Consider the following 24,763-nt stretch of genomic DNA (forward strand, 5'->3'; position numbering starts at 1 on the left):
TTATTTTTGATAGATACTGTCAAGTTGCCCTCCAAAATACCATCTTGTTAAGATGTTTGGGCATATACAATAGTGATGTGTATTCACACATTTAACTATATATAATTATACAAATTTAAACATAAGAATGAAATTTTCCCAATAAATATTTGTGGATTTCACTTGTATTTCTAATTTGTTAAAACAGAAATCAGGTGGGACGAGTTGTGCCATTTATGGAGCACCTAATGTATGCTAGATACTATTCTAGAAATCTTTTACAAGTTATCTGATTTCATCCTCTCGACCCTTCTGTGAGGCTGACGTGATGGCCCTTTGTATTTATAGATGAGGTAACAGCTTCGGTGAGGTCATACCGCGTTCCCCGTGATGGATCCAGTTTTGGAATCTAGGTCTTGATGATTTTAATTTTTTTTTAATGTTTATTTATGTTTGAGAGACAGAGCATGAGCAGGGGAGGGGCAGAGAGGGAGGGAGTCACAGAATCCGAAGCGGGCTCCAGGCTCTGAACTGTCAGCACAGAGCCCAACCCAGGGCTTGAACTCACAGACTGTGAGATCAAGACCTGAGCCGAAGTCGGATGCCCAACCGACTGAGCCACCCAGGCGCCACTTGGTTTGATGATTTTAGACCCTGTGTTCATTCTAGTCTAGTCTATCCTGTAGGCACAAGTACCGTATGCAGCAAATGTGGAAATTCCACTTTCATCCATCATTTTCCCCCACTCAAGCTGTATCAGCAGTCCTGGGCGACTGTGCCTTTGTTCTTGGTTATTTCTAGGTTGAGCTGAAATGAGGGAGTTTGCCTTTGTTCAGATCTCTCTTCTGACACTTGGCAACTGTGTCCTCAGGCAAGTTACTTAATTTCTCTAACCTCCAGTTTCATCATTTGTAAAATGGAGCTAGAGAGCCTCTGACAGGGACCTGAGAAAGTGTTAGCTGCGGCCACCTTCATCACTGGCGTGGTGATTGTTATTTCAATAGTTCCTGCAGGAGCATAGTTGTTAGATGGTTTGACCATTCTTTCTTCTCTAATTAGCTCATCTTCCTAAAGGATATTGTCTTCAAATCCATCAGTCATTAATTATTTTGAGTTACTAAAAATCATTTGAGAATCACTTGAGAAAAATAGATTAATGGCTATGTGGAAAGCTTCTCAGTGTAAGTATGAATCCTGCACACTCTTAGAAGGTGTATTCTCCCAAACACGGAACATGGAGATAATATGTTGTATTCTTTTCTTAGGATTCTATGAAAAATGTATTGAAGCTTCTGTTGAATGGCCTGTGATTATTTTTATGACTTTTCAGTGAAGTATAATGTGGTCTGGTAGCTTTATCACCAAAGTGCAGTTAGGGTCTAGGATAGAAAAGATGAAAAGAATGATTTAATACCACTTAACTATTTTTACTTGAAACTTTGCTTAAGAGTTCCGGGTTAGGAGAGGGTGGGGGGGCGGGGGGGGAGGCAAGATGAATCAGCCTGCCTCCCAGTGGAAGAAACACAAGGATTCTACTTAACTGTAGAGGACCTTGTTCATGAAAAAGGAAGGCATTAGTTTAGATTTCTTTAGATGCCATTTTATAAAGAGCCACCATCTAGATGACGTAAAAATTCTAGGAGTGTGCAAACAGAATTATTATTTACTGTATATTACTCTTACCCTATGAGATTTAGGTTATGTTTATATGAATTAAAGTTTTATCTTTTAATTTATATTGTGTCCTCTAAGAAAGAAATTTGTTCATACCTGTAAGAAAGGTCTTGGAGAATAATTATCCTATTTTAAGTGATTATAGAGGACTATAATTTTTGCATCTTGCTTTAATGAGATCTTTCCATGGATTATTTGATGCCAGATTTTAGTTTGGAATGAGGAATCTAATTATAGCCCTGCCCTTATGGAAAATATGATTTGCTTTACAATGATCCTCTTTATGATGTGGTTTTCCAGGAATGCATTGCGGCAGAAAGCTGGGACTGTGTGTGTCCTTTAAAAATGTCTCCCATTATAGCTAACATTTCATTGGCTCGTGCAGTTTAATGACATGACCAGCAGATGGTGATCAAGTATAATGAAAATGTACTTGTGATTGAGTATGTTCATCTATGTGAAAAAACATTTTTCACTTCAAAAATAATGATGTAATTTTTTAGTCTGGATACTTAAAAAACTGCAAAAGAATCTTTTTCTTGGTTAAACTCCGTTTTTGTGTGTAAGTGACATTAACACTATAAATAGCCCTGCTCCTAAATTGTTGGATGAATTTATGGGGTTGCTGATCAGTATCTTTCCTTCCTAGGGATTCTTCATATCCAGTGGCATAAATAAATATGGTTAGGATTACACACAGTAAAACATCCTTAGATATTTACAAAGTACATTCATTATATTTACAAATAGCCCCGTTGTTTGGGCAAAGGTAAATTCCACAGTAGCACCATCCCGTAGTACTTTCTGCAGGGGTGGAAATGTTGTATGGCTGTGCTATCCAGTACAATAGCCACTATTCACATGTGACTGTTGAGCCCTTGAAATGTGACTAGTGTGACTGAGGAACGGAATTTTAAGTTGTAATCAATTTAAATAGCTGTATGTGATTTAGTGGCTCCTGTATTGGGGCTTGGCACTGAAGACCCGGGTCTTCTTTTGGGCCACTGTAAAGCCTGAGCTAGACGGAGAGCTGCTGTCTAGGTGGGGAAGCGGGATGCAGACCAGGACCTGGAGTTGGGTGTTGGTACCTATAAACTGCCTCCGCCACAGGGCAGCCCTTTTGTCTGTGCTTACTTGCGATTCATGGGTATCTCTTCTTTGATGATAATCACCCATGAGCAACACCTAGTTGCTTTTCTGTTCGGTCAGTCTCAGGTTTCAGAGGAGCTCTTGCCAATAAATCTTTTTGAAAGAAAGAAAAAGTGATCATTTTCCTTAAGTTGATTTTTTTCATCATTTTGTTTGGATAAAACACTTAGCATGGATTACATGTGATTCATTGGATGCTTTTGATACAGTGGCTGCTCGTTAGGTAGACACTTATCCTTGAGCTCTACAAATAAGTCTGCTGCATAAATGAGGAATGAAAACTGTTTCTTAGGATACTCCATAAAACATAATGTTTCATGCACTCATAAAACCACCTAACTACTCATTAATTTTCAACATTAACACATTAGTTAAATAGCATTCTTCGGTGTTTACCAGGTCAAGGAAGTGGCAACAAGTTGCAACTGAGATAGAATTGCTTTGAGAACAATGGGCTTGCGTTTTTCTGAGGCTTTTTTTCTTTTTGTTTTAGTGAGTCAGATTTTTGACGTATTTAGTTGCTTTTTAAAAAATTTTAATGGGTGGGGCTTTGTAATAGCATCTTTTTATTTCACAGGCAACTTTCTTTTTGTGAGGTCATAATATTGAATAGTTTTGATTGTCCTTTTAATAAAAAAAGATGACAGTAAGTTTATAAGTATGTTACCGTAAAACTTAATTTTAAGGGAATTGAAATACTCTCTGAGTGTTGTACTGTTAAACCAGAGATCAGTTAATAAACGTTGACTTAATTGTATGGTTTTTATTTTTAAGTTTTAAAATCGAATGTTATTTTCAGGTAGGAAATGGGGAAAGCAAGAAGTCTCAAACTGTTTATGAATCTCTGGTCATTTTTTTAGTTTTGTCAACCCATCTCATTTTTTTTTCCATTTTGTTTTGTTTTTCTTTTTATTCCTAATAAAGTTCCCTTTGAAAAATTAAAATAATATGTTGTGGATCATTGGAAGTTATTTTTATTTTCTTATTTCCAGGGTAGTTTGATAGTTTACTGCTTTATTAGTTGTTGCTATTTATTTTTATGTTTCATTTCCATTTAGCAATGCCTTAAGAAGATGATTCTTCAGGTGGTGTGTAACATTATTAGCCGCTGCTTAGATGAATGCAAAGACATGAAATCTAGTTAATTCTCATTTTAGTTTCCTGATCATTTATAATCTAGTAGTTGTGTAGGAGTCGTATGATTCTTGCAATGTTTTACAACTGTGAAACATAGTGTACATGTAAAAAGTGCACGAAAATAGGGGCGCCTGGGTGGCTCAGTCAGTTAAGCATCTGACTTCAGCTCAGGTTATGATCTCATGGTTTGTGAGTTCGAGCCCCTCGTCGGGCTTTGTGCTGACAGCTCAGAGTCTGGAGCCTGCTTCAGATTCTGTGTCTCCTTCTCTCTCTGCTCCTCCCCTGCTTGTGCTCTGTCTCTCTCTGTCAAAAATAAATAAATGTAGAAACAAAAAAAAGTGCACGAAAATATACAGGTACAGTTTAAAGAACAGTTATAAAATAAACATCCCTATACTTTTAAGCCACCCAAGAAATAGCATATGATAGTACTCCAGGAGACCTTGGGTGTCCTTCCTGACTGGCTCCTCTTGTCATCTCCTGAGAGGACCATTGTCCTGTCTTTTGTGTATATCATTTCTTTTCTTTTTTTTTTAACTTTATATAAGTGGGACCATACTTAATATATTATTTTGAAGCTTCTTTTTCTCATGTTTTTCAGATCTATCCTTGTTAATAAATGTGGCTGTGTTTCATTCTTTGTGGCAAACTTTTAAAGTCAATGTGTAACATACAAGACTTAATCAAAGCTTGGTGCAGCTTTACAAAATGAATACCTGTATGTAACCATCTTCTAAAGCAAGAGAGAGACCATCCTCAGCTCTCCAGAAAGCCCTCTCTTGCCCCTTCCCCGTCATTTACCATCCCACCAAATAGTAACCACTATTCTGCATTACATCACCGTAGATCAGCTTTAACAGTTTTTGATTCATAAAGCGCGTTCGCTTTTTTCTAGCTTCATTGGCTCAACGTTATGTTGTGAGATTGATTCGCGTTGTTGTGTTTAGCAATGGATTATTCTTTTTTATTTACTACTGTGTGAATGTATCGCATTTATATACGCATTCTACTGTTGTTGGATATTTGGTTTTGTTCTGGGCTTTGGCTGTTACAAATAATTCTGCTGTGAACATTCTCGTACATGTCTTTTAGTGCCCATGTGCGCACTGTGTTGGCTTGGAAGTGTCCTTACAGTACATTCTGCCAGAGAGTTTTCCAAAATGGTTATGGCAATTTACTTTTCCAGGGTAGGATTTCAGAGTCTGTGGCTCCCCCACTCTCCCAATACTTGGTTTGTCCGTTTCGTTTAGTTTTAGGGATTCTAGTATGGTGTGTTTTAATTTGCATTGTCCCACATGGCTAGTGGCATGGAGTACCTTTTCCTATGCTTTTTGGCCACTTGGATGTCCTCTTTTGTGAAGTTGCTATTCATTTTTTAATAAAACATGGCTTCTCAGTGTTTTTTGATTTGTCACGGTTCTTTGTCTATTCTGGATACAAATGTACATATCCAGAATACATTTTTTGTTGATGTACGTATGGCATATGTCTTCTCCCGCTTTCATTGGTGTGATCTGTCGAATGTCATTAACTTATATTATAGTTTTATTCGTTGTTTGTCTCTGATATTGTTTGTGCTTTTTTTGTGTGTCCCGTTTAAGATTTCTTGCCTTGCCTATCCCAAGATAATGGAGATACTTGCCTATGTTGCCTCTAGAAGCTTTCTTACCTTTCTCATTTAGGTATGTGCTTCATCTGGAATTGATTTTTATGTATGAAATGAGGTAGGGCTTTCTCCCACCCCTAGTCAGTCCAGGATAGTGGAGGGATAGCCATTTAATCCAACATCTTAAAAAAAAAACAAAACCCCAGCCTTTCCCCACTGCTGTAGTTGGCATCATTATTGTAAACTAGGAAATCTTATTTGTGTGGGTTTATTTCTGGACCCTCGTCTCCTCCATTGGTCTATTTGTCTATCTGTGTGCTATTACTATATGCCTTAATTACTGCAGCTTAGTAGTGTAGCGTATGCATTCCAGCTTTCTTTTCTTCTCCAAGATTGCCTTGGCTCTTCTTGGTTCTTTACCTTCTCATTTAAATTTTATAATTAAAATTGTTTTTAATGTTTATTTTTTTGAGAGAGAGTGAGTGAGAGTGAGTGGGGGAGGGTCAGAGAGAGAGGAGACCCAGAATCCAAAGCAGGCTCCAGGCTCCAGGCTCCAGGCTCTGTGCTGTCAGCACAGCCCCCGATGTGGGGCTCGAGCTCACAAACTGTGAGATCATGACCAGAGCTGAAGTCGGCCACTTAACCGATTGAGCCACCCAGGCGCCCCCTAAATTTTACAATTAGCTTACCAGTTTATACACACACACACACACACACACACACACACACACACACACACACGTATCTCTGTTGACATTGTAATTGGAAATGTATTGAGTCTATAGATCAATTTAGGAAGAGTTAATATCTTTATAATATGGAATTACACTCCCAGGCCCAGATAAACAGTGATCTGCTTTTCGTGTCTATGGTTTTGCCTTTTTTAGAAATTTCATCTGAGTGGATGAAATACATAAATACATACATAAACTATGTAGTCTTACGCATCTGATTCTTTCACTTAGGGTATTGTTTTTGAAGTTCATGTTGCCTGTATCAATAGTTCATTCCTTTTTAACCCTGGATGGTATTTCGCTGATGAGTATATCACATTTTGTTTATCCATTTACCAGTTAATGGATATTTGGATTGTTATCAGACTTCGGCTATTATGAATTATGCTGCTGTGGACATTCATACTGCAAATTTTTGTTTGAGCACGTGTTTTTCATTTCTTTTGGGTAGATATCTAACAGTGGGCTATATAAGTGTATATTTAACTTTTTAAGGGAAGTAGCAAACCATTTCCTAATGTGGCGGTGCCATTTGACATCCCTGTTAGCAACGTGTGAGTGCCTCAGTTTTTTCACATCCTCACCTCTTGGTATTATCAGTGTTTTTGATTTTGGTCATTTTAATGGGCATGTAGTGGTATTGCATTGTGGTTTTAATTTGCATTCCCCTAAAAACTACTTGTGCTGAGCATCTTTTCATGTGGTTAACTACCATTTGTATATCTTCTTTGGAGAAATGTCCCGATAGCTACCTGCTCCCCACACACCCAACTACAATCAATGATCACTAGAGACATTTCTGAAAGGGTGAATAATGGGAGGTACAAAGGAGTCACTGGTTTCCATAGCAGTTCTGAAATCCAGTTGGGCAAATACTGGAAATTTCCTTAATCAAGGCTCAAGACCTGGGACTAATATTGCATGTCTCCTAGCTCCTCCCACTGGGCTCTTGAGTCCATCTTCTGAGTTCTTCCCTTTTCATGAAAGATAGCATGTATTTGCAGCTTAGTACTTTTCTCAGCCTGTCTCCCTCCAGAAGAATTTTGGACACTTTTGTACTCTTACCTTTTTCAGTCTAGGGGAGCAGTGATTTTGCTGAATAATTTTCTCAAAACCTTTGTAGACCTCCTGTGCATCTCTTTTATGTTCATTCCACTAGACAAAAGCCACATGTATTAATCTCATTGAGATTCCCTTTCCATGTTGGGTTGCTTCTGACAAGATTGAGGGATAATGACCTTAACCTTTCTAGAGGCTCTGTTGTTTGATTGAGAGAATCTGTAAAGCATCGCCTTAATCTTTTTAAAGTTCTCTGTGTGTGAATGTATAGTACTCTTGATGTACCACCTTTGATCTTTTTGATCTTAAAAAAAGGTTTTTCATTTATACTCTTGGCTTTTTCTCTAGGCGGTGCTCAGATTTCACTCGGGTGCCATTTCTTAGTTCAGCATCTTTTGCTAGCTGGAGACTGAGAATTTTTAAAATCATGAAGTTCTCGTTCTTTTTTCTTTCGGTGTCCTCCACTTAGTTTAATTTATTACTCTTCTCTTGCATTTTACTCTAAGCAGCAAGAAATACTTTGCTTGGAAATCTCCGTCACTATGTCACTCATCCAACTTATTAAGCACGTCTTCTGTTTTACATGTTACTTGAGGTGATAGTGTGGCCACTGCATAAAAGGATCCCTCTCCTGTTTTTCAGTAACATGTCTCTCACTTCCTCTTGAGTTCTCACTGGCAAATCTCACTTGAGTCCTCAAGTCCAGATTTCTACTAACAGCCTCTTCCGGTCAATTTTGTCTTTTTTTTAGTATACAAGTCAAAGTCCTTCCAGCCTCTGATGACTACCTGGTTCAAAAGACACTTCCACTTTTTAGGCGGTACCTCGTTCCTAGGTACCAAAGTCTGTATTAGTTATCTATTGCTGCATAACAAATTGTTCCGAGTGTTAGCAACTTAAAAACAACAAAATTTATTATCCTGTAGGCATGGCTTAGCTGGGATTTGTGGCTCAGGTTCTCTTGTAAAGCTGCAGTCAAAGTATTTGTGGGGTGTTTGGGAGCATCAGTCTTAGGGCTCTCATTCAGAGGCTTCTTTAAGTTTCTTGCTGTTCAGACTTCTCCAATGAGCAGCATGAAAGATGGCAGCTGGCTTGCATTGAAGAAAAGAAGCAAGATGGAAACCAGGGTCTTTTTTGTAAGCTAATCTTGGAAATGATAGCCTATCACTTGTGTTATATTCAGGTTATTGAAAGTAAATCACTAGATTCAGTGGATACTCAGAGAAAAGGGTTTACACAAGGGCATGAATGCCAGGAGATGGGGGTCATTGGGAACCATATTAGATGTTGCCTACCACACACCTAGAACAAGTACTAAAAATATAATAGACATATAACCGGGAAGAAATATAACTAAAGAGATTAAAATGGAATACAGTAATATAGTCAACATAAAAGTAGGTAGGGAAGGAAGAACAGAGAAACAGAAGATGGGACAAATATAAAACAAATAGCAAAATGGCAGACCAAGTAGAGCCATGTCAATAATTACATTAAATGTAATTGGACTCAACAGCCCAGTCCAAAGGCAGTGAATACTAGATTGGATTTAAAAAGCAAGAACCACGTTGTATGTTATCTATAAGAGACATACTTTACAATACAAAGACAAATAAATTGAAAGAGTTGTGGAATGTAAAGAGATATAAAATGAAAACAGAAGCATAAGAAACCTTAAGCCAAAGAGAATTATTAGAGACAAACATAATTATTTTGTACTGATACAAGAATAAGTTCATAAGCATGACATAACAGTTATAAATGTGTATGTAGCAAATGATAAAGCTTCAGAAATATGCGAGTCAATAAATAACAGCCAAAGGAAGAAATAGACAAATCCACACACGTTGCAGATTTTAACACCTTTCTTAAGAACTGATGGAGCAGAAAATTCAGTGAGGATGTAGAAGACGTGAACAGTGCACTGACCCATCTCAACCTCATTGACGTCTATAAAACACCCCACCCAACAAGTACAGATTACACATTCTTTAAGTGTGCATGGAATGTTCATCCGATAGGTCATGTCTGGTCATAAAAGAAATCTCAGTTGGTCACCAAAGATGAAAGTCGCACAATATATAGTCTGACCTCATTTGAATTTAATGAGAAATGAACAGTAATAGTACTGTATATCCAGGAAAGCCCTAAAATATTTATAAGTTAAAAAAAAATCATTCTAGAAAAGAGCTTATTTTATTATTAGTGCTTTCTTTTTGCTTTTTAAAAGAAGTGTATTTTGAGGAGAGGGAGTGCCCACTGGTGGCAGGGGCAGAGAGAGAGTGAGAGAGAATTCTAAGCAGGCTCCGCACTGTCAGCGCAGAGCACGATGCAGGGTTCAGATTCACAAACTATGAGATCATGACCTGGACGGAAATCAAGAGTTGGACACTTAACTGACTGAGCCACCCAGGTGCCCCATTTAAGATTTTATTTTTAAGTGATCTCCACACCCAATGTGGGGTTTGAATTCATAACCCCAAGATCAAGAGTCTCTCCGACAACTGAGCCAGTCAGGTGCCCTCCAAAAATCAATTATACCCATTGGTGAAGAAAGAAATCACAAGGGAGTTTAGAAAATATTTTCAAACAAATGATAAGGAAAATACAATACATAAAACTTTATGAAGTGCAGCCAAGGCAGTGCTTAAAGGGAGATTTAGAGTTTTTAATGCTTATATCAGAAAAGAAGAGATATCTGAAATCAGTGATCATAGCTTCCCCCTTTTGAAGCTGGAAGAGTAAGAGCTAAGTGGACCCAATGTAAGTGGAATGAAGGAAATAAAATAGATGAGTGGAAATCAATGGAACAGAGAATAGTAGAGAAAAATCAATGAATCAAGTATTGATTTTTTTGAAAACTAATAAATAAAATTGATAAATCCTGGTCAGACTTATCAAATAAAAAGAAATATATGGACAAATATAAAAACCTGTAGAATTTTCCTTTCGGTTTATAATTCCATTTTTAGGGGCGCCTGGGTGGCTCGGTCTGTTGAGCATCCGACTGCAGCTCAGGTCGTGGTCTCGCACTCTGTGAGTTTGAGACCCACGTCAGCTGTGCTGACAGCTCAGAGCCTGGAGCCTGCTTTGGATTCTGTGTCTCCCTCTCTCTCTGCCCCTCCCCCGCTCATGCTCTGTCTCTCTCTCTGTCAAAAATAAATAAACATTAAAAAAATCTATATATATAATTCCATTTTTATTTTTTATAGGAGTAGAAAGAAATATGTGTAAAATAATTATAAATATACGTTAATGGGTATGCAGTATCAGCAACATAAACTTGTGGGGAGAGGTGTGGAGGTATAAAGGAGTAGAGTTTTTGTATGTAGTTGAAGTTTAAAATATATTGTTGTCACTTTAGGATTAAAAAAATTGTTTTGTAATCCTCATGGTAACCACAAAGAAAATACACACAAAAGGCTATGAGAAGGGAATCGAAACATGTCATTACAAAACGTCAACTAAATAAAAAGGCAGGCAGGGAGGAAATGAGAGACAAATAACCTATAAGACATACAGAAGGTAACAAAATGTCAATAGTGAGTCTTTGTCTATCACTAATTCATTGCACTTTAAGTGTAAATGGATTAAACTCCACAATGAAAAGTCATGGCTTAGCACAATGTATAAAAAAATGCCAGTATTCAGCTATATGCTGTTTACAGGAGACTCACTTTAGAGCTAAGGACACACACACCCACACACAGGTTGAAAGTGAAAGAATAGAAAAAGATATTTCATGTAAAGAGTAACCGAAGGAGAGCAGAGGTGACTGTATATCGTACAAAATGGACTTTAAGTAAAAAACAGCTATGAAACAGAAGGACATATATTATGATAAAAAGGTCTATTCACCAAGAAGATACAATTATAAAATACATGCACCAAACAAACGAGACCAACATTGTCAGAACTGAAGAGAGAAATCGCTCTAGAGTAATAGTAAGAAACTTTAGTACCCCGCATTCCCACATTCAACAATGGATAGAACAATCAGAAGATCAATAAAGAAATAGAAGGTTTGAACAGTACTATATAGACCAATTGGACCAAACAGACATATACAAAGCATTCCACCCAACACAAGTACACATGGAATAGTTTCAAGTACACATGGAATATTCTCCAGGGTAAATCATGTGATAGGCCACAAAAGAGTCTTAATAACATTTTAAAAATTGAAATCACACAGAGTATTTTTTTTCTGAGCAAAATATAGGGAAACTAGAAGTTAATAGTGAAACTGGAAAATTCACAAATGTGTGGAATTAAATAACTCACTCTAAGCAAGCAGTGAGTCAAAGAAGAAATCAAAAGGGATATTAGGAAATATCTTGAGATAAATGGAAATGAAAACACAATGTACCAAAACTTAGGAGATTCTGTGAAAGCAGTAAGAGGGAGACTTAAGGTTGTAAAAGCTTGCATTAAAAAAGAATAAAGATCTCACATGGACAACCTAAGTTTACATCTTAAGGAACTAGAAAAAGAAGAACAAACTCCAAAGATAGAAGAAAGGAGATAATAAAAACTAGAGCAGAAATAAACAAAATGGAGAATGAAAAAATATTAGAAAAAAATGAAACCAAGAGTTGTTTTATTCAGAAAAAAATCAACAAAATTGAAAAACCTTTAGCTGAATTGCTTAAAAAGAAAGAAGACTCAACTGAAATCAGAAAAGAAAGGGGGGAGTATTACAACTGATTTTACAGAAATAAAAAGGATTATAGGTATGAAGAGTAGATGTATGCCGACAAATTGGATAAACCAGATGAAATGGACAAATTACTAGAAACAGTCTACCAAGACTGAATCATGAAGAAATAAAATCTGAAAAGACCTGTAACTGGTAAGGTTATTAAAGGAATATTCAAAAAGCTCCCAACAAAGAAAAGCCTAGGACCAGATGGCTTCATGGGTGAATTCTACTGAACATCCAAAGAATATTTAACACCAATCCCCCTCAGACTCTTCCAAAAATTGAAAAAGAGGAAGCACTTTCAAATTCATCGCATGAGGTCAGCATTACCCTGATACCAAAGCCAGACAAAGACACTACTGGAAAACTACCGACCAGTTTCCCTGATGAATATTTATGTAAAAATCTTCAAAAAAACCAAAAAAACCCCAACAAAACAAAACCAGCAAAGAAAAGAAACAACTAGCAAACAGAATTCAGCAGCACATTAAAAAGATTATACACCATGACCAAGTGGGATATTCCTGGAATGCAATGAGAATTCAACATATGAAACTCAGTCAGTATAGTACACTGCATTAACAGAATGATTGAAAAAGCCACATGATCATCTCAAACGATGCAGAAAAAGCATCTGACAAAATTTAATACCCTTTCATGATAAAAATAATAAACTAGGAATAGAAGGAAGCTATTTCAAAATAATAGGCCGTATATGAAAAACTGATCACTAACATCATACTTAATGGAGAAAGACAAAGACTTTCTAATTGCCAGAGTGATTAGGCAAGAAAAAGAAATAAAAGGCATCCAAATCGGAAAGGAAGAAGTAAAATCATCTCTGTTCACAGATGACATGATCTTATATATAGAATATGTACATAAAATATACATAGAATATGTATGTATTCCATACAAAACTGTTAGAACTAATAAATTCAACAAAGCATCAGGATAAAAAACCAACACACAAAAATCAGTTTCATTTTTTATATCCTGACAGTAAACAATCTGACAAATTAAGAAAATAATTCCATTTACAATAGCATCAAAAAGAATAAAATACTTAGGAATAAACTTAATCAAGGAGGCAAAAGCCTTGTACACTGAAAAACTACAAAATTAAAGAAGACACTAGTAAATGGAAACACATTCTAGTGTTCATGGAAGACTTAACATGTTAAGATATGGTCAATACTACTCAAAGTGATAAATGGATCCCATGCAGTACCTATCAAGATTCCAGTGGCATGTTTTTCTGTTTGTGTTTGTTTTCAGAAATACAAAAATACATTGTAAAATTCGTATGGAATCTCAAGTGACAATGAATGGTCAAAACATTCTTGGAAAAGAAGAACAAAACTGGAATACTCATACTTCCTAATTTCAAAATTTATTGCAAAGCCACAGTAATCAAAATAGTGTGGTATTGGCATAAAGACAGACATATATAGAATAATTGAGTAGAACAGAGACCCCAGAAATAAACTCTTACATATATGATCAAATTATTTTTTGACAAGGTGCCAAGACCACTCAATAGGAAAAGGACAATTTTTTTTTTCAACAAATTGTGCTGGGAAAACTGGATGCAAAACACATGCAAAAGAATGAATTTGGACTTTTACCTTACACTATATATAAAAATTAACTCAAAATGGATCAAAGACCTAAACATAAGAGCTACGACTATAAAGCTCTTAGTTGAAAATATAGGGGAAAAGCTTCATGACAGTGGATTTGACAATGATTTACTGGATATGACACCAAAAGCACAGACAACAAAAGAAAAAAGATGATGAATTGAGTTATATCAAAATGGAAAGTTTGTGTCTATCAAAGGATGCAGTCAAAAGAATGACGAGACAACCTATGCAGTGGGAGAAAGTATTTGCAGATCATACATCTGAAAAACAGTTAATATTCAGAATATGTAAGAAACTTCTACAACTCAATGACAACAATGAAATAATAACTCGGTCAAAAAATGGGCAAAAAAACTTGAATGGACATTTCTCCAAAGAAGATGTACAAATGGCCAGTAAACACATGAAAAGATGCTCAACGTCAATAATCATAATAATCATTTTGGAAATGCAAATCAAAACCATAATGAGAGGGGCACCTGGGTGGCCCAGTTGGTTGAGTGTCTGACTCTTGATTTCTTTGACTAGGTCATAACCTCATGGTCATGGGATCAATCCCTGTGTCGGACTCTGCTCTGAGTGTGGAGTCTGCTTGTGATTCTCTCTCTCTCTCTCTCTCTCTCTCTCTCTCTCCAACAAACCATAATGAGATACCACCTCACACCTATTAGTATGGCTACTATAAACAAACAAATTAAATGTTAGCAAGGATGTGGAGAAATTGGGACCCTTGAGCACTCTTGGTGGGAATGCAAAATGGGGTAACTACTGTGGAAAATAGTATGGCAGCTCCTCAAATAAACTAGAAATAGTTACCATCTGATCTACCAATTCCTCTTCTGGGTATTTATACAAAAGAATTGAAAACAGGACTTGACATGTTCATGGTATCCTTATTTGCACTAGCCAAAAGGTGGAAGAATTCCACGTGTTCATCAGTGGATGGATGGAAACAAACTGTGGTATATACATACAGTGGAATATGAATGAGCCTTAAAAAGGAAGGAAATTCTGACACATGTTACAACATGGATGAAACTTGAAGATATGCTAAGGGAAATAAGCTAGTAACAAAAAAGACAAATACTGTATGTTCGCACTTTTGTGAGGTACCTAAAGTAGTCTGATTCGTAGAGGCAGAAACTAAAATGGTGTTTGCTAATGGCTACAGGGAGAGGGGAATGGGGTATTGTTTAGTGAGTACAGAGTTTCAGTTTGGGAAGATGAAAACGTTATAGAGATGGATGGTAGTGATGGGTGCACAACAATGTGAGTGGACTTAATGCTACTGAACTGTATGCTTAAAAATTATTAAGACCCCTGGGGTGGCTGGGTGGCCCAGTTGGCTGGGCTCTTGTCCAGCTCTTGATTTTGGCGCGGGATATGATCTCAGGGACGTGGCATCGAGCCCCACTTGGGTTCTGCACTGAGTGCAGAGCCTGCTTGGGATTCTTTCTTTCTCTCTCTCTGCCCCTCCCCTGCTCTGCCTCTCTCTCTCTCTCTCTCTCAAAAAAAAAAAAAAAAAAAAAAAAAATTGGTTGGGACAGTAAATTTTATGTTACATGTATTTTGGCACAATTAAAAATAAAAAAAATTAGGAGAAAACACACAATAACAGTATCAGGAATGAAAAGGAGACTCCATATGGATCCTGTACACATTAAGAATATAATGAGAATAATATAAACCACCTTCTACCACTGAAAACTTGAATGAAGTAGACACATTCCCTGAAAGACACAAAACTAATACTGACTCAAGAAGAAATGGGAAATTTGAGTCGCCCTATTATCTACCAAGGAAACTTAATTCATAATTAACCACCTTCCCACAAAGAAATCTCCAGGCCCAGATGGCTTCGTTGGTGAATTTTATCAGGCTTTTATGGAAGAAATATCATCCTGCATGAAATTTTTTCAGGAAATAGAAAGAGGGAATGCTTCCCAACTGATTTTGTTAAGTCAGTATCACTTTGTTTCCAAAAGAAGACAAAGACATCATAAGAACCTAAAACTGCATACCAATATTCCCTCATGAACATAGATTTAAACACTCTGAATTAGCAAGTTGTATCCAGAAAAAGGATAAAAAGGATATTATATCATGAATGTATGAGGTTTAATCCCAGGAACATGAGGGGTTTTGGCACTTGGAAATCTATGTATTTTAAGAAGGAAAAATCATGTCATCATCTCAGTAGATGCAGAAAAAGCATTTAACAAAAATGCGAAAACCAACCATGATAAAAACCCTCAGCGAATTAGGAATGGAGGGGAACTTCCTCTGCTTGATTTAAGTTAATCATGAGAAACCAAAGCAATTATAAAGAAAGAAAAAAAAGAGGACTTAACGTTCCTAATTTTTAGAATTAAAGCTACAGTAATAAAGATAGCAGTGTTGGGAAGGGATTGATAAAGCCAGAGATTAGAGCATATTCTAGAATTTGAACCAGTTCTAGAAATACATCTGTACATACTGATTGAAAATCCATTGATTTTCCACAAAGATGACAATGGAATTAAACGAAGAAAGGAATTAAATCAAATTATGGGGGGAACAACTGCATATCCACATGGGAGAAAAATCAAATGGGTTTTAGACTTAAATGAAAGTGCTAAACACTAGAGAACTTTTAGAAAAAAACCAAAAATCATTGTGACCTAGGAGTAGGCAAAGATTTCTAAAATAGGATATAAAAAGACGCAAACAATGAAGAAATAAGTTATAAACTGGACTATCAAAATCGAAACTTTCTTTCTTTGAAAAACACCATTTGGAAACTCACCTGGCAAGGCACAAAACGAGAGAAAATATTCTAAATACAAATAATCTGCCACAGAACTTGTGTCTAGAATATGTGAAGAACTCTTAGAATTCGAGGAAAAGTGGACAACCCAACCACTGTGCAAAAGATTTTACAGACAAAAGAAGGTATATGAGTGGCTAATGTATATACTTGAAAAGATGGTCAGCGGCATTCTGGATCAGGGATCCGGATCTTAGAAAGTTTCTTAGAAAGTTTAAGATACCATATCATATGACCCCACAGTTCTATTCCTAGATGTTTAGTCAAGAGAAATGAAAACTTATTCCACATAAACACTTGAACTAGAGTGTTCATAGCAGCTTTATTCATAGTATCTGAAATGTGGAGACCATCTAGATGTCCATCAGCACATGAATAGATACACAAATTATGGTTCGTTCATATAATGGAATACCACTAATCAATAAACGAAAATGAACTTTGAATACATGTAACAATATGGCTGAATCTGAAAAACACTTTCCTCAGTGAGAGAAGCCAGACATAAAAATGTACATACTGTTTGAGTCCGTATACATGAGATTCTACTAAATGGAGGTTGTCTGGGTTTGCAGGAGGGAATAGATCGATTAACAAAGGAGCTCGAGAGAACTTTTGGGTGTGATGGGAATCTGTGTCTTTATTGTGGTGGTTATACAGGTATTTGTCAAAAGTCCTCAAACTCTACGTTTTAAGTGGATCCAGTTTTATTGTCCATAAATTGTACCTCAACGCACGTAATAAAAATCACATGCAGGTGTAGCTGAGGCTTCCTTGGTGCGGCTTCTTCCAATCTAAACACCTGTGGACGAAAAGAGTGAAGTTCTGTCTCCCTGCCAGCCATACAGCCAGCCCACGGTGGTGATAGAGGGCCTGGAGAATTCCCATTCAGAGACGCGGAATGAGAGGAGTGATGGCAATTCTCTGGCAGTTCTGAAATCTAGCCAGGCATTTATTGCCTGTATCTTGATTAGGGTTTAATGCTCCTTCCCCGGGAGTGTTCTTTGTGGCTCTTCGCTCTGTTCCTGGGGCTGTTGGCTTTTCCTTCTGAATTATCTTTTTTTTTTTTTAATGTTTAGAGAGAGAGAGAGAAAGAGACAGAGCATGAGCAGGGGAGGGGCAGAGAGAGAGGGAGACACAGAATCTGAAGCAGGCTCCAGGCTCTGAGCTGTCAGCACAGAGCTGGACGCGGGGCTCGAACTCACAGACCACGAGATCATGACCTGAGCTGAAGTCAGACGCTCAACCGACTGAGCCACCCAGGCGCCCCTGGCAGGTTTGACTTTCTTCTTCTACTTAGGGGAACTTTGATTGCTTTCTACTTCTCCAGAGTCTAGTTGTTTCTGGAACCAGAGCCTGGCAGACCTTCAGTTTTCATCCTTTTCATGGCATCACATTTTTGTTCTATCTAAAAGTGATATTGTAAGTTCTTCTTTTAGGCTATTTGATGTAGTCTTGACTGGCACTGTCCCTACTGTTTCTTTTAATAACTATTTCCTGAGTTTCCGTTTTATTTACTCCTTCTGGAATTCCTATTATTTCGATGTCAGAGATTATGAGTCTTTCTACCTTATCTCTTGCATTTTCACTTATTGTAATCATCCCTTTATGTTTTCCTTCGTGTTATTTGAATATTTCTTGAACTAATTTTATAATTCGCTGATTTGATTTTATACTATATTTAATGTGTTAGTCTCTTCCATTATGATTTTAAAATTTGGTAATCATGTTTTTTATTTGTAAGCACATTTTTATGACCACAGATTGTTCATTTCCTTTTTACATCTGAAATATCCACTTGAATGACATTGGAAACACAAATTAAAATTACATTTAGGGGCACCTGGGTGGCTCAGTCAGTTGAGCATCCGACTCTTGATCTCAGCCCAGGTCTTGATCTCAGAGTTGTGAGTTCAAGAGCAGAATGGGGCTCCATGCAGGGTATGAAGCCTACTTAAAAAAATTACATTTAGAAGTTTCCCTTTACATATACATAATAAGTTTTGCAGGAAGACATTTGATTGGCCTTCCTTTAGGTGTAAACCTTACGTATCTTGTGTCTTATCTCTTTATCTTTAAGGAGACAAGTCTTTGTTTCTCTAGTATTTGGAATCACGCATTATGCTGAGAGAGTGGTTCTGGGTTCTTGTCGAAATACTACAGCTTTAGGAAAAAGTGAAAGGGAAGAATGTATTTTTCCTACAGTTTTACTCCTTCCACGGAGTAAAGAGGCATGCGCATGCCCGCGTCTTACTAAAGTGCTGAAGCTTTTCTTTCTGTGTTGGTTTCAGCACCCTGAAATTGATCAAGCCACAGTGCTCTTCTAAATGGCGCAAGTAGCATAAGCATGAGCTCCTGTAATCATGTCCCAGGTCTCAATTGTAGGCTGTCTACGAGCTAGTCTGCATGGTAGACATCTACTGCTATTCTTCCTAAAGAGGCTTACAGGGCTGAGCTTTGTCCCCTACCCTCTGTTCCACTGTCACCCTGACCTCCAGCCCCGTCACTGTGAATTCGAGCTTTCTATCTACTTTGAGTTTCAGTTAATGGTGTTTCCAGTAGGAGACAGTCTCAGTGGCAAGAAACGAAACTTCTGTGCCTGACGCCCTGTGTCTCTTGTGCCTGCCAGATCTTAGCAATGATATGGCCTCCTTCTTTAGTTGTCTCAGCTGCCTTCACCAGAAGCTGGCTTCAGCAACGCCTCTGCTTTCCTTGGCCTGCACTGGAGCATGTTTTAGGAACAATATAATGAATTTAGTTTTGGACACGTTGAATTGTAAGTAGGGCTTACAATTCAAGTACAATTCAAGTACAATTTGTACTTGTAATAGGGTTTGAGGCTGAGAAAGAGCAATTTGGGCTGGAGATACAGACTTGGTCATCCAAGCTCCTTGTTATTTGAAAAGCTAATAGCAGTGTTATTAGCAGTTTGGATTGTCCAGAAGGAATGCATGTAAAAGGGAAAATAAGTAAGGTTTGACACAGAACTCTGAGACGCATGGGGTAGGCAGGGAAGGAAAGGCTACTGAAGGTTATTATAAAGGAGATTTCTGAAGGATCAAATGAAAATCAGGGAAGAATGGTTCTAGGGAGCCAGTAGATGTGACATCTTGAAAACACTCTTCCTAATGTTTAGCGAGATCAACTAGGGTAAGGACAGATAGTTCATTTGCTTGAGCAACTAGGAGATCGTTGATAGTGTCCAGCACTTTTAGGTTGAGTGGAAATCAGATTGTAGTTGATTGACAAGTGTATGTCAGGTTAGGACAGGGGTCTAGTAACTTATTTTGGAAATGTATTGTGAAGGGAAAAAGTGTAAATTGGTACAGAGGACAGCTACAAGTGAACTGAAAGGATGTGTTGTTTTATGTATGCACCCCGTGTAATAAATAGATAAATGGTTCCATCCTCTTTTTTTATTAATATTTTCTATGAGAATTTCTTTTAATATTTAAGCAGTTTTCAATTTTTAAGTATAGCTCTTTTTATGATTGTTTAATCTATTCTTAAAGAAGAACAGGCCACTGCTTAGTATGATGTATCAGGTTGCCTCTTCCCACATCCTGAGTTTTACATGTTTATGTCAGCTAAAGCACATGGGCTAATGAAATTATTCTCAGCCTATTGCTTTATCTGTTTTTCTCATTAGTTTTTAAGTGTTTGGATATTGAGTAGGGGTATAAAAAATTAATAGCTCTCTTTAAAACAGCTTTTTCAGACATTTGACATTACTTAGTGACTTGTCTACGGAACGTTATTCTTTCATTGTTACTACCAAAAAACACATTCATTGTCATCTTGTCTTTTTTAATTATAATTCTGTCTTTGGGAATATAGCTAAAATGGACCAATATTTGTGAAGGCAATCCTGATAGGGCTTGTGGTTAAAAGTTAGTGACTTTAATTCATTCTTTAATGGTTAGTTTCCATTTCATGTATCTTGAAGGAGCCGTTCAGAGGATAGATATTCCTAATAATGAAACTTTCACTGAAGTAGCTTGAATAAAAATATATGAGAGACTCCAGGCTAAAGTAGAATATTGAGTATAATATTTTATACTATATTTTACATTGGAGGAAAGTCTTTTTGTTGAAATTCATTTGGAAGCTTAAACTATTTTCCTATTTGTACTGTACTTATAACATTTTACCTGAATTAACATGGTGTATTTTAAATTTAAGACTGATTTATCTGTAGGTTCTGACATAGTTTCAAATTAATCCAAATTTTCAGCTACATGAGAATTTTTTCATTTTATATATTTTAAGCCTTCATCTTGATGTGCAGCATGAATCCAATAAAACTTACAAACCTTTTAAAATGATTATCCTCTTGAGAGTATATGCTTCATTTTTTTTTTTCTTATTCTATACTTGGAAGAGGGGGAGGAAGGAGAAAAGATTTAAATACATTTAGTTTATTGTAGTCCCACTTAAAAATAGCATTTGTTTGTGAGCAGGCACTTAGGTGATGTTTTATTTATACATAAATCTAAATAAAAATAAAATGTGAGAAATAATAAATGGTCGTTATTTGCATTTCTTTTTTCTCTGCCATGGAAGTATCATTGTTAAATATAAACAATCATCTTATTTCCAAGAGAAAAAAATTGGTAATCCCAGATTTAAATGCCCCCTTTGTCCTCTGTATTCCCCCCATTCTGATTGTTATTATTTTGGTCTATTAGTAGGAACCAATATACTGCGAAGCTCCAAACAAGATCACATTCTGTGAGTCCAACCTCCAGAGAAGATGGACAAAATATTACCCCAAAGAGTTGTGTAAGATCAGATTCTACTTTTGTTTGTTTGTTTGTTTGTTACTTTAAAATAACTCTACAAATTTTTAGTTTCATGTTTGTCACAGTTCCAACAATTACTTTAAAACAGTGAATGAAGTCTGAAGGTTTTGGTGAACACCCTGATATCAAAGAAAATGGTGTGTTTGGTAAAGTCCACAGTGCTCCTTGTGGTTTCTCGATGATTCTGAGACATCATGTGAATCAGTGTATTGTTGCTTTTGTGCATTGGAGAATAACTTTGGAAGACTTCATTTTTTTAGTTTTTTTTTTTTTTTTGCTTTTCCCTTTTACTCAGTGTGTGTGTGAGAGAGAGAGAGAGTGAGAGAGAGAGAGACCACCCAGTGGTCAGAGTTAAGAAACTGGGATTAATTTGTAGTTTAGTGGGGGATACTGCCTTTCTGCTGAAGGTGAACTGTTTATATTCTGAAATGTGAACGCCTCTTACATCTAACTGCTTAACAGGGTTTTGGTTTGAATAAAGTGCAGTGAGCATTCCAGTTAGCTTCCTAAAGAGAAGAATTTTGCCTGCCTACTATGGCCTTTCTTGCCATAGGCCTTTCTTGCCTGCTTACTATGGCCTTTCTTGTAACTCTGGCTTGTCTTGAGTTACATGACTTTTAACAAGGAGATCATGTGTGATGCGTGGCTGTGCTCTAAACCTAACTCACTGCATTTTCTCCAGTGATAGTTTGGAACTTTGGGGAATACTTTCAGGGCAGCACATTTTAAATATCTGTGGGTTTATTATGAACCGTTACATTTATTCACAATAAAACAAGGCAGGTAGGTGTTTTATGTCTTTCTGAAGACATTTTTGTTCACAGAGAAAAACATGCGAGAAACGGGGGGCCAACAATCGAAACAATAATGAGTTTAAATATAGTATATAAAATAAATTCAACATTTTGTTCATTAGAAGTTTGGAGACAATAAAATATGGAGAACATTTTAGTATATTTTTCATCACTTCAGATAATTTAAATGATCATAGGTAAATAGGTTTATTTATTAGTAATGAGGTGTTCTAAAATGTGGAAATGCTGTGCCAGCAAATTTAACTTCAGAATGCATTTTTTGGCTGTACTGTAATGTATACATTATTATTTTAAATAGATTTACCTTTCTAAGTTTCTAGGGCTCCCAGATTATTGTCCATTTCTGGGCACAGATTTTAGGCTGTCCTCAGTTAATTATAGTTTTAATCTGCTTTGATAAATGTGTAATAAGTTATATGAGAGGGAAAAAAATCATGCAATTTTAATTTTTTAAAAAAGTAGAATTTCGCCATAATTGTGTTCTCATGCTGTGAATCCAAAGCTTATTTCTCTTTATATTCAGTGTATGAATGGGAATTAATTTAAGAACAAAGAGCTTCTTGGACATCAACACAAAATTCCCTGTTAACTAATTTTAAGGATTGTAAATAATTCATCTTTTCAAGTGTTCCCCCCCCCTCCCCCTTTAAAGCTACTGTGGTATACCACAATTAAAACTTTTTGTAAAAGAACTTAAAGAGAAGAATCTGGATTAATTTTTAAAATATTCTTTTGATGTGTTTTTTTTTTTTTTTTGAAATCTAGTTACTGTATGAATATATTGTGAAGGCACCTCACAGCCCTAAGCAGCTATAGTAAACAGTCATTACTTAGAATTGAGAACTTTGCCTCAGCTATGACATAAACCTTCCCTCTGAGGACAATACGGTACTACCAGAAAAGCACACGAAACTCTCGTTACTCTGAATGACGTATATTTTGTCCTGTTTTCTGTCTCTTCTCTTTTCTTCCCCCCTCCCTTCCTCCCTGCCTCTCTCCCTCTCTTCCTCTCTCCCTCCCCCCTTCTCTCCCTCCTTCCTTTTCCTTTTTATTTCTTCCTTATTCCCTCTACCCCTTCTTCTCTCTTCTCTTTTGTCTTTCAGGAAGTTCATCCCCAAAGATCTGCTCTTTCTTTGGATGACAGCGACATCGAAGCTCGCCTTAATAGTTGGAATCTTGGGGTAAAAAAAAAAAAGTACTTGGTTTATGTATGTACATCGATGTAGCAGAATCCTGTTGTACTTGGAGAACATCTGAACTAATTCTATTTGGTGAATATTATTGGATGTCAGCCATTGAGATGTGAGGTGGTACTGTGGGAGAAGGATCTAGAGAACAGGAAAGACAGATAACATTCCAGAGAAACATAGTCCCTGCCCTCAACAAGCTGTCTTGTCGAGGGTGTAGGAGATATACACATACATAGTTCAATAATTGTTTAAGATAGTATCTGGTAAAATACTAACATGAGTTAGAGAGTAGAGTATTGAATTGGAGGCAAGGGGAGGGAGGACTTGGAGAAGCAAGGTCATTTGGGTTAAAAATATCCGGAGATTTCCTGATGAGCCGCCGTCACGGGCACCAGTTGTCAGGTGCAAAGACTGAGAGGGACATGAACGCATCCAGTTGGGTGTGGAGGTGGGGAACTGGAAAGAGGCAGGCCTAGAGACACGTGTGGTGCTGTGAGTGAATGCCCATGACTGGATCTTGGGGACTTAGGCAGGGGGTTGGGGCCAGTGTCAATCAGGCTGGATTGTATCGGAGTTTGAAGGCCAAACTGAGCAGTTTCGCCTTTACATTGTAGGCAGTAGTGAGCCCTGCAGGTTTATTTATTCCTTCCACATTCCACTTTCTATGACGCTGTTGAAATGCTTTGAGGAAATGAAAAGGGGCTTAGAACAATTTTTATCACGGTTTGTGGTTAGTAAGATAATTTCTAATTTGAAAATTTGCAAAGTATAGGAAATCAGAGGACTAAAATATATTTGAAAATCTTAACACTGAGAGATGGGTTACCATTTTGTTTTAGATATCCTCCTCTCCTTTTTTTTTTCCGTGTGCATTTGTACAATTAAAATTTAAACAAAATTGGGATTATATTATAAATACTATTTTACTATGTGCTGTTTTTAATTTTTTTTTAATTTTTTAATTTTAATTTTAATTTTTAGAGAGCAAGAGCATGTGTGCAGGGGAAGGGGCTGAGGGAGAGAGAGAGAGAGAGTAAATCCCATGCAGGCTCTGTGCTGTCAGCACATAGCCTGACACGGGACTCAATCTCCAGACTCTGAGATCATGGCCTGAGCCAAAATCAAGAGCCGTATGCTTAACTGACTAAGCCATCCAGGTGCCTCTATGATGTGCTGTTTTGAGTTTGATAGAAGTTTATAACCGTTCTATAAATATATGAATATTAATGATAGCACTAATTTGTCTTTTGGGTGGGTATTCCATAACTTGTTGAAACATCCTGGACATTTTGGTTGCTCCCAGGCTGTGGCTGATGTAAGTAATGCTTCAGTACAATTCCCTACAGATCTTTGTGTACACATTTGGTACTTTCTTAGGTTACATCCCATCTTGGTACATAGCCTTCCAGAAGGTATATACCAGTGTCTTCTCCAGCCAGCAGGATATAGGATTGTCCATTTCTT

The 24,763-nt window shown here is 37.0% G+C and overlaps 1 protein-coding gene across 3 annotated transcripts in view; it reads left to right on the forward strand.

Annotated features, from left to right (window-relative positions):
* Nucleotides 1–24,763, forward strand: part of CEP112 (centrosomal protein 112) — a 412,041-nt gene that overhangs the window by 19,875 nt on the left and 367,403 nt on the right. For 2 of the 3 annotated variants that reach the window (XM_042916491.1, XM_042916494.1), the window contains 2 exons: nt 21,181–21,274; nt 23,213–23,290. In XM_042916491.1, coding sequence (XP_042772425.1) covers nt 21,181–21,274; nt 23,213–23,290 — 172 coding nt within the window. The remainder of the gene's footprint in view (nt 1–21,180; nt 21,275–23,212; nt 23,291–24,763) is intronic. The other variant, XM_042916492.1, reaches the window with a different exon arrangement.

This window comes from Panthera leo, chromosome E1, assembly GCF_018350215.1.
Source record: "Panthera leo isolate Ple1 chromosome E1, P.leo_Ple1_pat1.1, whole genome shotgun sequence".
NCBI classification, from domain to species: Eukaryota; Metazoa; Chordata; class Mammalia; order Carnivora; family Felidae; genus Panthera; species Panthera leo.